Here is a 15,212-nt window from a genome sequence, read left to right as displayed (position 1 = left end):
GGAGTAGTTAGAATTGTGTAAAGCACAACCATTTCAAAAGTATACATTATAAAAGACTATACATTATAATTTTAAATTTCCAGGTCAAGTGTTTGAGGTTTTGTTTTGAGAAATTTTAACCTTCATATTGGCTTTAGCAGGTATATTCCACAATGGGTAGTAGTGCACAGTGACAGAGATACAAACAAACAAAAAAAAAATTCTAGCATATTGTTGCAGGGATATTTGTTTGGGAGTTTATTCCAGTTTATGGGGGAACATGAGTGGTAGACTAAGCACAGATTTGCACTTTACTATCCACAGAGGGCTGGTTGGTTCAGACTGGTAAAAGCTCTCATCTCTTAAATATTTTGCAGAAGAGCACAGAACTGGAAGCTAATCTTAGCAGTTTTCTTCCTGGTGAACATCTACCAGAACACTGTAAAAAGAAGGAATCTTGATGGAATTTGTTGTTTTTCAATTTCTAATGGAGAACTGAAAGAGTAGGAAAATCTTCAGAATAAACTGTAAGCCATGTAAGATGTGAGCTTGTGTTACACTGGACTTTTTCATCCCATTTTATAGCTGGGCTTTACCTTGACTTCACAAAATTCTGCAAGTTGCTGCTGCACTTGCTGTTGACCTGTAGATGAATAAGTTTTACTTTCTAATTTCTTCTGGAAAGGCAAGATCTATGTATTAGTTAAGGAAGTCTGGCAGAGCAATATTTGTGTTACATAGTCAGATCTCTATTTCAAATGCAGTGCCTATGTGACTGAAACAGGTTCTTCTAAATCTACTAGAGAAGGAAAATGCAAGATTAATTAATGAGAGTAACAGCATCAGTGGAACCAGTTAGGCTCTTAATAGCTGTCACCTGCATGAAGTTTGCACCTCCCATTCTGAATCATGTCATAGGCATCCTATATGCATTAATTAGTCAACCATGAAAGTTGATTTTAAAAATACACATAAAGTCTTTTTTCATTTGAAAAGAAAGCTGGCATAAGTTTTCTAAAGTTCTTATAAGCCAGCTCACAATATCCAGGAATCAACATCAGAAGAGTTGAAAGACCAAGGTACCAGAAACATTGCAATGCAAATCAATAATGTGCATCTTAGCAAGTGTATTTTGCTCCAGATTTCAGTGTAATAAGTACTACAGTAAAATGATTTGAATATAATGGCAACTTTTGATTAAATTAGTGGTGATTTCTTCACCCCATTAAGGCTAATTTTTTATTTTGTAATTTTATATTCTTGTCTAGCTTTATATCCATTAGGATAGGGGAATAAAGTCAACTCTGAATTTCTGTTAACAGTGTAATATACTACTGTTATATGTTATTGCCTCTGTAATCTGACTCCGTCTTGGAAGTAGTGTTAAGAATGATTCAGAAAAGAATGTTAAGGGTAAATCTTAGGAGGGCTTAGCATATTTTAAGAGGATTCTGAAAGCATGTCTTAAGACACTGTCTTCCTGAGGCCATAAATTTGGTATAGTATACATCAGTGCCTTTAAAGAGAACCAACTTCACTTAGTTGCAGCATGGCACCGCGAATCCTGGATGGTCTTAGTTTAGCCAGGACTTCCTTGTGACTCTGAGTCTGGCTAAACTGGCAGATACTGGAGTTTGAGGTTTTTGTTGTATTTTCCATCTAGCTTGTAATTACAAGAAAATGAGCTGACTAGGAAAGAATCCGGTTTACGTTTGTACTGGAGACAGATGCAAGATGCTTCAGGGAGTAATGTCTAGAGGAGCTACTGATACCCAAAGTGGTGGGTAGATGGACTGCTAAAGTAAAGCTGTTAAAAATGGTATCTTCCCTCCCTCTCATTTCCTGGGGAGCACTGACAGGACAGTTACGTGTAATCACAGTAGGAATGGCAGCATGGGAAGTAGGAAGAGAAGCAAGAATTTATCTAGAGTAGAGCATGACTGCCAATTGCAGGGTCTTTCCCTGGGTGGTGTCCATCACTGGCTACTGAGTACCAGCCCTTGGCTTTTAATGATGATGACAGATTGCAAGAGCTCAGTTACATGAAGAGCTCTTTAATAGCTGCCTCTACCTAATAAGTAGTGGTAGCACTGGCACAGATCTGTACTCTTGACGCAGCTGCCCATGGTCCCTGTTATTCTCTGTGTTTTAGGGGCATTTACAACCTGTGACAAAGCCTTGAGGTCCTGCTGATTGACGCATTGTGTGTGCACTAAAAATAATCCTTCAAAAGAATCTGAATTCTGGCACGATTTTTATGGACAGAGTAGAACTTTTTACTGTGTAAGCTAGTTCTGCTGTGCCTTGCCCTCCCCTGTATCTCGTTTCCTCTTTCCTTCTATTCAATTTCTCCCACCCTCTTCTCCACCAAAGTTCTGATCTGTGCCACTGATTCCACTAGTTTTATGTCCTTCTCTCCTCTCTTCCACACAATTTTCTCATGCTTTAATTGCTTAACCACTTGTTTGAAGGTAGAGCATGTTTTTAATAACAGACAACTTCTAATAATGCAATGCCTACTACAGTAATACACAAGTTCTTTCCAATCAGGACACAGATTTAGGATGGCTTTAGAAAGGGGTTTTGTTTCTGGCATTTTCAGTCAGCTCCACAGCTGAAAATTTGCCAAATCTACCTCTAAGATTGGAGGAGTCGAGGCAAATGTAAAAAGAATAATTCTCTAATGAAAGCTCAAGTGCAGTTTGTTTGTTTTCATTGCAATGAAAAATCCTGAAAGATGATAAATTAAACCCATGTGATTGTGCACAAGCATTTTCTGAGCTGTTGGAGGCTCCCAAAATTTTGAGCCTTTTTTGCCATCCATGAAGTACATTATACAGCTTCTTAAAGTTCTTAGAAGACTCTATTTGTAGAGAAAGTAGGTCAAATTTTCTACTTAACTGCAACTGAAGATAATATAAATGAAGATAATATAAATATTTAATATTACTTCTCTAAGACTTGCTGTTCTGGCACAACTGATCTGTTTCCTCTTGACAAGTGATAAAAGAAAACTTTAGAGGAAACAAGATTTGAAGGAGCTTCCTGGGTCATAAGGTCCGGATTTCTGCTCTTTAAGATATCATGCAGACTCATTAGAATATTTATTGAGCTCCCTCCTAAAGCCAGTTACATTTTGTTGCCATTGTGACTGTAGTAGGACTTTTCCAGCTTGTATTTCTCAGATGATTTGAAAGAAGAAAGTTATTAAAATCTTTAATTCACATCTGGCATAAGAGGATGTGTACTCTCCAAACCCCTGTTTGGGAATTTTGACTGTCATTGATGACCAGTGCCTTCTGTAATGGCACAATACTGTGCTGTTTCTGTTAGAAGTATAAATTAAATTGAGTTATGTAGGTCAGTAAGTAATCAATTACTTTGTGATAATCTAGAATAGAATTACAGCATCATCTTTATTCAAAAAGATTAGTCACATGCCAGAAGTGAGGCTGTGTTCAGTTCTGGGGTTTGGGGTTCAGCAAGGCCAAGTGCAAGGTCTGGCACATGAGTCAGGACAAGCACAAGTACAGGCTGGGCAGAGAATGGATTGAGAATCAGCTCTGGGGAGAAAGATACGAGGCTGTTGGTTGATGAGAAGTCCCACGTGGCTCAGCAGTATGTGCTTGCAGCTCAGAAAGCCAAACATGTCCTGGGCTGCATCCAAAGCAATGTGGGCAACAGGGGAGGGAGGGGATTCTGCCCCTCTGCTCTGCTCTGCTGAGACCCCACCTGCAGTGCTGCATCAGCTCTGGGGGCCAGCACAGGGAGAGCATGGACCTGCTGGAGAAAGTCCAGAGGAGGCTACATAGATGATCAGAGGAGTGGAAAACCTCTCCAGCTGAAGACAGGCTAAGGGAGCTGGAGCTTATTATCCTGGAGAAGAGAAGGCTCCAGAGAGACCTTATAGCACCTTCCACTACCTGAAAGGGACTACAGGAGTCCTGGGGAAAGACATGTTACAGAGACATGGGGAGAATGACTTCAAACTGAAAGAGGGCAGGTATAAATTAAGTTTAAGGAAGTAATTTTGATTGTGGGACTGGCGAGGCAGCAGCAAAAGTTGCCCAGGGAAGTTGTAGATGCTCCATCCCTGGAAGTGTTCAAGGTCATTTTGTGAATCTATAATAAAAACATTATTTCCTTGAGGAAGAGCAGCCATCACGTTTGGGGTGTGAGGGTGGGTGTTTATTTAATTTTTTTAAGTTAACAGTCTTAGAGTGCTAAGTGTAGTTGTTTAGCCATCCTCAAAGATCGGGGGTTTATTTATTGTTCTTTTCAGCTATATTCACCAAGTTCTTATTTGTATTTTATTGCAGTTGTCTACCTTGTAGTTTTTCATCTGTCATTCGTCATGTTTGTATGGTCCTATGGGAAGACAATTTTCACATCTCCTGCAACCCCCTCTAATGAGGTAAATATAATGTTAGGAAAATGTCAATGCCTTTTTCATAAATAGCTGAACTGTTTTCAGTGATGAAATTTGTTTGCAGTACTGCATGATTCACCTTTCCCTTCACATTGTCTAAAATAGAACAGCATGACAGTGTATCATGAATGAAAATGATCAAGTTACTCTTAAAATACCATATGCTTTATGTAATGACATTTCCTTATACGAAGTGTGTGTTTAAATCATCACAAGTTTGGCAGTCTTGTACAGTGATATGCTATGAAGTAGCTTGCTTGAAACCTGGAATTTTTAAACTGACAAATTAAATACAGTGACAGCATTTTTATGTTTCCTTTTTAGGCAGTTTTGACTGTTGTTTGAGTAAGAAAGGGTAGTAATGCAATGTATATTTATGACCTGGAGTACTGAACCCACTTATTAGTCACAGGTTAAGGTATAGGAACACTGAGATAGGACTACTTAAAGAAGCTTTATATAATAGTAAAAGAATGCATGAAGTAGTTTTGTTTTGAAAAAGAACCATATTAATTCCAATAAGCCTGGGATGGATTACCTTGTTTTCTATTTTCTCTAATGTGTGTATATGTAAGGGTTAAATACTGGCACTGCATTTAGAATATTGCTCTTCTCCTTCTTGTTTTTACAAAGCTTTTAAACTGCCTAAACTGTTTGAGGTGTTGGTTGCTCTGTGGGGGCTGAATTTTTATTCTGTTTTCAGCAAGATGGACATTCAGTGCTGATGTCAATCTTATACATTCTTGAGATGAGTTATTCCCATGCTTGGAAGAAAAAGCAAACACTGCTCTGTAGTGCTTAATTATGGCTTAGAGATCTGTATGTTAAAGCTATAGAATATAAAGTGTAAAAAGCTACACACTATTCTGCTGTTTAACTAAGCAAAAAGTCTAAATGTAGCTGTTGAAGGGTGTAACTTATGAAAGGAGACACTTTTATGGTAACAAGAGTCCACTGCAAAAATATGTAAATGTGTAATTTGTACATTTTTGGAGTTAGATAAAGCGAAACACCTCAAAACACTTGTGAATTTCTGCATGATGTAGTAAGTAGAGGACAATGAATCTGATGAAGAGTCTGGAGCACAAATCCTGTGAGGAGCAGCTGAGGGAGCTGGGGGTGTTTAGCCTGGAGAAAAGGAGGTTCAGGGGGGACCCATCACTCTACAGCTGCCTGACAGTGGGGAGGGGTCAGCCTCTTCTCCCAGGTAACAAGTGACAGGATAAGAGGAAATGGCCTCAACTTGCACCAGGGGTGGTCTAGATTGGAGGAAAATTTTTTTCACTGAAAGGCTTGTTGTTACAAGCACTGGAACAGGCTGCCCAGATAAGTGGTTTTATCCCCACCCCTGGAGGTTTGAAAACATGTATAGATGTGGCATTTGGGGATGTGGTTTAGTGGTGGACTTGGCAGTGCTGGGTTTATGGCTGGGCTTGATGACCTTAGATGTTTTCCAACCTAAATGATTCTATAATTCAATGAATTGCTAAACTCTTGGCTTGGCTTCAGAGTAATTTGGTTTTTCTTTTTCTGGAATGGTTTTGCAGGAAAATTGTAAAGTTAAGCAGATTAACTAGTTAAAATGTGGTCGAAATGGTGTTATTCTAAGTTTTATAAAGATATATGAACTAGAGCTGCTGTTAACTCTAATGCCTAGTTACTTTTACTATATGCTTGAATTCTTCATCAATACCAAACTTATTCTGACACTACTTTTCCTGTAGTTGCAGTGATGATGTAGCAGGCTTTTTGTATTCAGCAAGTGAAAGGGATGGCTTGGGCATATGGCACATAATGGATTTTTTGTATATTAACTGTGGAGACAGATCAGATTTAATAAAATTTTCTTCTACAGCTAGTTTTAAATGAAAAAAAGGACAAAAAAACTTCTCCCACCAGAACAACAAAAAAACACACTCAGTTATTTTTTTTTTTAAGAAAGCAAAAAACCAACCAAATTAAAAACCCAGCACTGCTTTTTCTGTTTCTAGGCAAATCCCTTCTGTTCATGTACCAGTGAGTAATTTATGCTGGTTATACTTAAAAACAAACATGACTTCAGAATCTCTCCATTGTTTGAGAGTGTAAATGTATATATTTTTAGTTGTTCAAATTGGCCATACTTGCAAAACAAATAACATCCTGCGATCTTACTACTGAACTAAAAAAAATATTCTGCAGCTGCTGTTGTCTTAGGGTAATCCCTGTACATTTTTCCTAAGAAAGAACAATCAGCATTATACAAGATCCAGAAAGAGGAAGGAAACAAAGGGATTCTTTCTGTTTTCAATAAGAACTGCTGAACCTCATTGGGAATTCTGTTTGCTGTGTAGTAACAGACAACTTTTGATGTCTTTGAACATATCCTGCTATTGTCTGAGAGACTGTGGTCTCACAGCCCTATTAAGTTCTGAACTTAAAACAGAAATGTAGCTTTTTGGAAAACCAAAATCCTATCCAGGATTTTTTGGAGTAATAATGATGTTACTTGGACAAATTTTAAAATTTTTAAATCTTGTTATTTGGTTCCTTTTCTGTGCACTAATGTTTTGCCTTGAAATGTCATCTAGAGGGAGTTCTCATGTTTCTTGCAACCTCTGCTTGATTGCTGGTCACAGAGACCTGCATCACCTAGCAGACTCACAAGGGTAGTAGGGATTAAGGTGTATTGCACCACTGCTTGCTGGAATGATGCTTCTCATCTGCCTTAAACTTTTGATGTGATTGTTTCCAGTCTTCACGCTTGAATAAATATCTGAGCGATTAAATTTAAATAATGAGGTCAAACTCTTGGGGATAGCTGAAATGTGAAACTTTAATTTCACCCTTCATGTAGATTAATTCTAGTGTCTGGTTGTTTGAAAGGGTATTATTTAAATATGTTTCATGTTTCAGCCTTGAAGGGTGCGTAGGCTCAATAAGTGGGATGATACTACATGTGACAGGAGGCGTAACTAGATTCTGTGAGGCATCTTGCTTGAATTCTGGGTTAGGAAATAGCACAGAGAAATTGCAGCAATGTCTTACAGCTTCCTCCTTGCTGTAAGTGGAGTCTTCGTTGTTGCTTGCCAACTGACTGTAATCCAAAAGAGGCAAAAGTACAGGATGAGAGGAAAATCCATGTGAACTAATCGTGCATATGTTTTTGGTAGGAAAATACGATCATACTAAACCACACTAAGCCAGTTTTTGTTCCAGCTGCACACATAGCATTTTCCACTCTCTACCATGAATGCTTTGTCTGTGTGTGCTTATAAAGAGGGCTCTTGTCCATGCAGGAAGCTCAGAGTTTAGAAGTGCTTTGGAACAGAAAAATACCAAAGAAAATAGTCATTTCAGCCCCCAGTGCACAGGGCCTTGTCAGCATGCAGGGGTTTGTGAGGCTTACTGGTAAATACTGCTTCAGCGGATACCAAACTAAGTGTTTCACAAATGAGGAAAAGCTCTCCAGGTTTTCCTGGTAAAGGCTTACATTTCAGTGAGGTTTCAACAGGAATGCTTGTCAGGTTTTACTCAGAATTGTAGCATGTTCTCAAACTATACAGGCTTTGCTGAAGTTGCTTTCAATACAACTTAAGAATTTTGAGACTAGTGTTCACTATTCCTACGTTAAAATTCCAGTTAAACTCTTTCAGCTTCTGTGCTGAAACTGTGAAGCCCATCACACCCCCTGCCTGCCTTTTTTCCCCCCCATCTGGTTTGTACCCCTCTCTGTATTAGAAAGGAAGTGGAATAAAAGAACTTCAGTGCCTTGTAGCAGCAAAGGACTGTTGCACCTTCCTTTTGTTCACAGTTTATTTAATTTGTGCTTATCAGGAATTAAAGGAAAGTTTGCACCTTGAAGCTCACCATGAGTCTCTGTGTTCCCTTGTGTTGAAGAGAAAATACTATAGATAATGGAACAGAGATAAAGATTGTTTTCTTGAAAATATACCCAGAGACAAGGAGTTTTAAGGCTCTTCTGTAATTCCTGAAGCATTCTCTTCTTTTTGTTTAAATGGTGCTTTTGGGTCAGTGGGTGATAGCACCCAAAGGGTCTTTTTCTTGGAAAACAAACTAATAATTAATCTCTTCCCTCCTATCCATTTTTTCCATCCCTCTTAGTTCTGTTTGTCAAAAGCTGATAAAGAACAATATGAAAAAGAAGAGAGACCAGAATCCCAGCAGGAGATTTTGAGAAGAGCTGCTAAAGACTTGCCTATCTATACGACAACAGCATCGAGAGGTGAGATATAAAGATAGTTCTATGCTCCTGAAGTTGCTTTTTATTCATTTGTTGCCATTGAATGAACAATATGTTAAGCACATATTGCAAATGCCATGATGTTTTGTTATTTGTTCTGTCCCTGACAGAAACAGCAGTCCTTTCCTAAAGCCACTACTTGAAATTAAAAAAAAATTATCTTCTAGTAAGAAGAGAGATGACAGCAGTTATCTCCAGCTGTGGCAATTAAAAATAAACACAGCAAAGAAATGTAGCTAAGATAGCTTGAAATAGGGAAATTCAAATGTGTTGCTCAATTTTATAATCACTTTTATCCCCATTTAAACTTTTCTTTTTGGGCTGTTTTGGTTCAGCAGGAGGAGAAACTTACTTAAGATCTTAATATACTTTAGAAATTTAAAAACAAATGTTATTTCATTCCCATCTGCAATTCAGTACAAATCTAGTTATGGACTATTTCTGGATTTGCTTTTAATATATGTAGGCATTTTATTCAATTTTATGGATCTTAATTTATAGATCTATAACACTTAAGAAAGTGCTGTCTCATGCATATACATGTTCTTTAAAAATCTATAGCTTTTATATGTGTCTATATCTTTCTTTCTTGAAACTAGCAACCCTTTAGAGATTTTACAAAAGCATAAAATACTCGGAATGACCATTGCCAACATTTACTGTGACTTTTCCAAACAATGTCTGAGGACACCTGGTTCTTTTGAATTCAAGCTTCCATTTAAGAGAATCCCAGTCTTAAGTTCTGGAGTGATCTGGGAAGCTTATAAATTCTGTTTAGCTGTATGTGTTGGCTTTTCTCCTGTTTTCAAGCTGCCTGTGCTGATGTCTTATTTCCTTTGAGGAAAAACCTGAAGGTCTGTTTAAAAATATCCAGGAAAGATGAGGAAGAATTGATTTACTGAACAGTCTGCTAGATCATTGTTTGGTGAAGTGGATAGAGAGAGCCAGTGCAGAAGGTTGACTTGCTGAAAATGAGATGCCTTAGTACCCTGTGCCAGAGGATGAAGGATGAGAAGACTTGGGAATCAAAGAGTAAATGAAAATGGACTCAGTAGAGTAGTAAGAGATTCTTTTGAATACTTTCATATGTTACATTTCTTTAAAAAATAAAAACTACACATCGTATGAGATTAGGTGTATGACAGTCTGTGAGAGCAGGTGTGGCAGGGGAGGGAAGGAAGCTCCTTAAAGATTCATTCCATGTTAAGGGGGAAAAGCTTTCATAAAATCAAATGAGTTCTACTGACCTGACCCTTGCACTTAAATACAGCAATCAGATACTGTGATCGATGCCAGCTGATCAAACCTGACCGCTGCCACCACTGTTCTGCATGTGACGTGTAAGTGACTGCATCTGGAATTACAGATTTTCTCTTTCCTGCAATCATCACTTTAGTGTGTTCATGCCTTCAGTGGGTCAGTTCCTTCCATTAGTGCAATATTATGGTGCAGCCCTATTGTCTAAAGTGGCAGAACTTTCTAGGAAACCTGCTTGTAGCTGTGTAAAACAGAGTTTATATTAAAAAATAAATCAATTTAAAAGTAAAAAATCAGGGAGTGAAAGTAAAGGAAGGTAGGTCTGAAATACCAGCACGAGCAAAAGCTTATTATTGAACTGTTTCATTGTATCTTGTTTCTCTAGCTTTGAAACATGTGGTTTACTAATAATGCTAAAAATATTTATCTCAGAAATTGACAGTAGAATCACATGCCTTTAATATTTCAAATGCATCACTGCTATTCCCTGTTTTCATTGTGAGTCATCAGAGGAGTCTGCACAGGCACTGAATGCTGAGGCTGTGGGTGAGACTTCAGTAGGCTGAGCTTGAGGAAATCTCGTTAATTGAAGAACCTAATACACATCTTTTGGCTAAAATCAAATTTGTTAGTAAATACAGTGACTGTTTCTGTGTCTAAAATGTCTGATATCCTCCTTTACATTAAAACTGGATTAAAATGGCATGTGAACTATTCGAATTGCCCTTTGTGCTGTTCTTTTCCTCCATTAGCTTTAAAAAGAAAAGGCAAGCAGCAAACAAAATGGTAGCAAAAATAGCCCAAAGGTAGACTTAGTTGAAGTGAATGCCAGGCTAACACACCTTATCCACACAACCCTGAAAAATCCTTTGGATTTGTTTTCTCTGTGTGCACATAAAACTAGTGTGGCTTAATGAACTGATACGCAGTGTTGCTCAGTAATGCTCCCCATGCTAATTTAATAAATTCTCTTCATAACTCTTCTGAATCTCAATTGGTCCTTTTTGGTGAAAATACAGCTGCTCTAATATAGAGAATTGGTATGATTGAGAAGAGCTTGAAAAACATACAGTAGGGCAAAATACTTGAAAAAAATATCAATCAATAAAAAAAAACACCTAAAACTGTAGAAGCTAAAGTTACGTGTCTTAGAAAAAGTATTTTTGTCTTAACTTGCTGAAAATTCTCTCTTTCAGATGTGTATTAAAAATGGACCACCACTGTCCATGGTAAGTTTATTTTTTTAAAAATTAGTATAAGAGTGATGGATTAGATACTGCTTCAAAAATGCACTTCTGAATTAAACCTTGATTCTCACAGTTCTTTATTATGTGGGAATAAATCTTGTTCCTAATGTGTGTTGGAGCATAGAGTTGGAAGCCCAGTCATCCAAACTGTGCAGTTTCTCCTTATATAGAGAAACCTTGGCATTAACTAGACCTGTGAGAAAAGGCATTTCTTTCTTTTGTTTTTCTTTTTTTGGTTATTTTTGCATTTCTTTTTCTTTGTTCACACTCTATTTACATTAGCAGGAGAGGAGATACCCACTGCAATGGGAGATTCATTTTTCGATTCTAGATATGTATGACCCACTCAGACTCTTCTGCATTTCTTTTCACTGGTAGTCAGTAAAAATGTTATCTGCTATCACTTTGTAAAACATTACTACCAGTAGTTGACTTAGAGGTGGTTTTTTAACCAAAGCAGCATCCACTGAATTGATGGTGAGGTTCATGTTACTTTATGTGGTAACTGCAGTTAGTTTGTAGTCAGAATTGCTTCCTGTACAGACTATCTGTATTGTAATGCTTTGCCAGCTCAAGTCCTGTCCTACAGAATCATGGGGGACAAAATTTGTGAGAGGCCCAAATCATTCAGCCTCAGAAAAGAAATTTCCTTCAAAACAGTGGCTTAAAAAGCTTCTGAAACACTGGTGCCAGAATGTTTTAGACGTACCACTGACATCATACACATTTTGCTCTGCAAAAGCTGAATGTATTGTGGGGTTTTGTTTGTTTTATTTTTTGTATACCTTAGTAACCTTTTTTTCTTTCCCCTCCTTCTAGGGTGAATAATTGTGTGGGATTTTCTAACTACAAATTCTTCCTCCTGTTTTTAATGTATTCCTTACTGTACTGTTTGTTTGTTGCTGCTACAGTCTTGCAGTACTTCATAAAGTTTTGGACAGTAAGTTCTAAGGCTTTTTTTGGTTGTTTTTCATTTGTTTAATCTTGCATGTGTTATTGGAGGCTGCATCAGCATGTTGTCACTCACCATTTACTCTGTTCTGTGGTTCACTATCATTAATGACATCAATCAAAGTGACTGAAGCAGGAGAACCTTTTGAATTTTGATGAAGTAAATGTATTACACTGCCCAGGAAGGGTAACTGAGGGAATGAGTTTTGATGAGGACACTGTGCAATTTCTCTGCCTCATCAATATAGAGTGGCACAGCTCAGGTTTTTATGAGACTATGTGATACAGATATATATATAAAGAAGGAACAGACCATATCAAACAATCAAATATATATATGTATGATTAGATAGATAAAAATACTGACAAATGTGAAATACTAATATTTTTGTCTTCTCAGACTTGTCTATGGATAATCTGCTGCCAGATAAGGCAGATTAATTTGTTGGGAACTGTCTGAGCTCCATTTTGGAGTCCCTACATAGGCATGTCTGAACTTCATATTAGTGGCTTTTGTGATCTGGTATAAGTAGAATGCTAAGATATATACAGTACTATACATCTTCCTTGCAACTGTTATCAGTTGTCAAATGGTTAATACACATACATCCATCTCAGTATGTTTAATAACATTTATGTGAAGGCAACCATCCTTGTATGTCAGTTATATTGCTCCTATCAGTTTTGCTCCAGTCACATTCCAGGCTGAATAGAGTGCCTTCTGTAGCTGTTCCCTTTCATCTGCAGAAACTTGTAATGTGCCTTCCTATCTCTAGGCTGAAGTGTTAGTGGCAGAATTCCCTTAATCGGTTTCCTTTAATGAGCGTGCAAAAAATTACCACAAGTAGAAGGGTCTCTAATCACATCATTGGGTAAATAACACCACTTATTTCTTAGATGCTGGCTACTGTCAGAGTAACTGGGAAAAGTAGTAATTATCTGCAACAGTAGATATTGATATTTGCTTTATTGGAGCAAAAGGCTGCTGCCATGTCAGAGTAAGAGAAGCTTGATCATGTATTCAAAATTGCTGTACCTTGAGATAGCTGACATTAGGTAAGATAAATGGTGCAAAAAAGTTGGTCTTCATCTCAACTTGTGGGTCTGATCTGCCAAAGTACTGTGTTTCTCTTAACTTGTCAGTTCTGTATAGCAGCCTGTTACTGGAGAGCAAGGAGCCATGTGGGAATTGAGCTGTCACTACTGTGAGATGAAAGCCATAAATGTGTTTATCAGTTGTAGCTTGAAAGATATTTCAAATTAAGCGGTCTGATTTTACTGTTCAGTCTTGCTTGGCTGTAAATAGTTAAATTTTCAATCTGTGAATGTGCCATTTCCAAACATCTGCCTGGCTGCTTTCCAGTGATTTGTATGCAATTTCTAAGGAAACTGTAGATGCACTCTTTCACATTTACCAGTCAGTGCTTGAGCAAAAAAAGCAAAAATAATTTGCTTTGTTACCTTACTTTATAATTGTTAGCGCAGCAAAAAAGGCCACAGGACAGCTAACTACAATGAACCAATGTTGAATACAAACATTTGCAGCAGGACTCTTCCAAAGCTCATCGGACACAATGTTGAAGTGGACTCTTGAGCAGAGGAAGTAAACTTAAGAGGGATTATTTTTTTATTATTGATTCAGTTGTTAAAAATGCTTCCTGCAAGAATGAGCTACTTCTGAAATGTAACAATAGACAATGTAGTTGTGTACTTGCTTTCCATTCCGGATACTTCCATGACAGAATCTGGTAATGCCCTGATCTTATCAGTAGAGTAGGTCTCTGACTCACTTTACTCATATTAAGTCACCCACTTCACAAAGCTAAGACTCTCCTGATCTTCTAACTGATTTACATTGCCAGAAAGGGGTGACAGCTTCATAATCATGTAGGCTTGCAAAGTTTTGTATGTCTCTTGTACATTAGCTTTTAGGCAAATGCTCTCTTTCAGGGTTCTCTCTACATCTGTATGCAAACCAAAGCAGAATGCTGCTGACATGTGCTATCTGTAGACTGCTTCAGTATATTGCTACTGCTCAGCTTTGTCTGCTACAGCATCAGACAGATTGCTGTTCGGACATTCTCTGTTGAGGCTGTCTAGGTGCACAGAAACACTGAGTATTTTGAGTTGGAAGGGACCCTCAAGGATCACTGAGTCCAACTCTTCAGTAAACGGCTGTATGGGGATTAAAAACCTACAAGCTTGGTATTATCAGCATCATGCTCTAAAACTGGGCAAATCAATGTTGTTTTTTCTCCCCAAAGCTTGACTATAGGAAATGTTACAGTATACCTTCAGAAAGTAGTGCTTACTTTTTGCTTCCTCACAGATGATTTTCGGAGACTGTGCAACAAACTGCTGGATATATCCAGTATTGGAAAGAAGTATGGACTGCTTCTTGGGGAATGTAGCCTGGGGGAAGAACTTGTAATGAATGAGGTTGTGGAGGTGTATATGCTAACTACACAAATGTAGCAATTCATTGTTTTGGACTGTTGATAATACTTCCATAGAGACATAATGCTCCTATGCAGATACTTGGAAGCATTGTGAGACATGCACACCTACCAAATTCTTCTATTGAAGAAAGCCTTTGTGTTTCTCACTTGCACGTGCAAGACCTTTACACAGCACATTTCATGCTCTATGCAGAAATGCTGGAGAAAGGAATAGATTCTGTGCATACAATAGTGGAACAACTGCACTGGCTGGAAATGTTTATCAAAGGCTTGCACCCCAATGCTGATGTTAAAATCTGTTTTGTAGATCAGGGGAATGTGATTGATTTATTTATTTATGTATGCCCATAACTGCTTTTTCTATACTCATGACATTTTTATTTCTACCTCAGAGATTGTTAAAGATAAAATGTCAGTTTAACCAAATGTATTTGACACAAACACCAGCACTGGCTGGACGCCCAGTGCTTGATGCCTTTGTTTACACAGTGTATGGTGGTGCTTCCCAGCTTATATTTATGTCTAGTCTTATTCTTGCTGCTCTGCCACCTCCTTGAAAACATTGTTTTCCAGTCATTTTCAGTGTCTTTCACTGTCCTCCAAATAAATTTTCAATCCTGAACTAAATAAAAGATAGCTAAATAAAG

At 37.8% G+C, this 15,212-nt stretch overlaps 1 protein-coding gene across 5 annotated transcripts in view; it reads left to right on the top strand.

Moving 5' to 3' along the window:
* ZDHHC20 (zinc finger DHHC-type palmitoyltransferase 20) overlaps positions 1-15,212 on the top strand; it is a 48,871-nt gene that overhangs the window by 18,195 nt on the left and 15,464 nt on the right. For 3 of the 5 annotated variants that reach the window (XM_056501385.1, XM_056501394.1, XM_056501377.1), the window contains 5 exons: positions 4,299-4,393; positions 8,513-8,633; positions 9,922-9,991; positions 11,105-11,137; positions 11,975-12,095. In XM_056501385.1, coding sequence (XP_056357360.1) covers positions 4,299-4,393; positions 8,513-8,633; positions 9,922-9,991; positions 11,105-11,137; positions 11,975-12,095 — 440 coding nt within the window. Of the gene's footprint in view, positions 1-395; positions 516-4,298; positions 4,394-8,512; positions 8,634-9,921; positions 9,992-11,104; positions 11,138-11,974; positions 12,096-15,212 lie in introns of those variants that run through there. The other 2 variants (XM_056501402.1, XM_056501410.1) reach the window with 2 other exon arrangements.

This window comes from Oenanthe melanoleuca, chromosome 1 (assembly GCF_029582105.1).
Source record: "Oenanthe melanoleuca isolate GR-GAL-2019-014 chromosome 1, OMel1.0, whole genome shotgun sequence".
Taxonomy (NCBI): domain Eukaryota; kingdom Metazoa; phylum Chordata; class Aves; order Passeriformes; family Muscicapidae; genus Oenanthe; species Oenanthe melanoleuca.
Note: the sequence above shows the minus strand (reverse complement) of the source record. Positions and strands in the feature narration are given on the sequence as shown.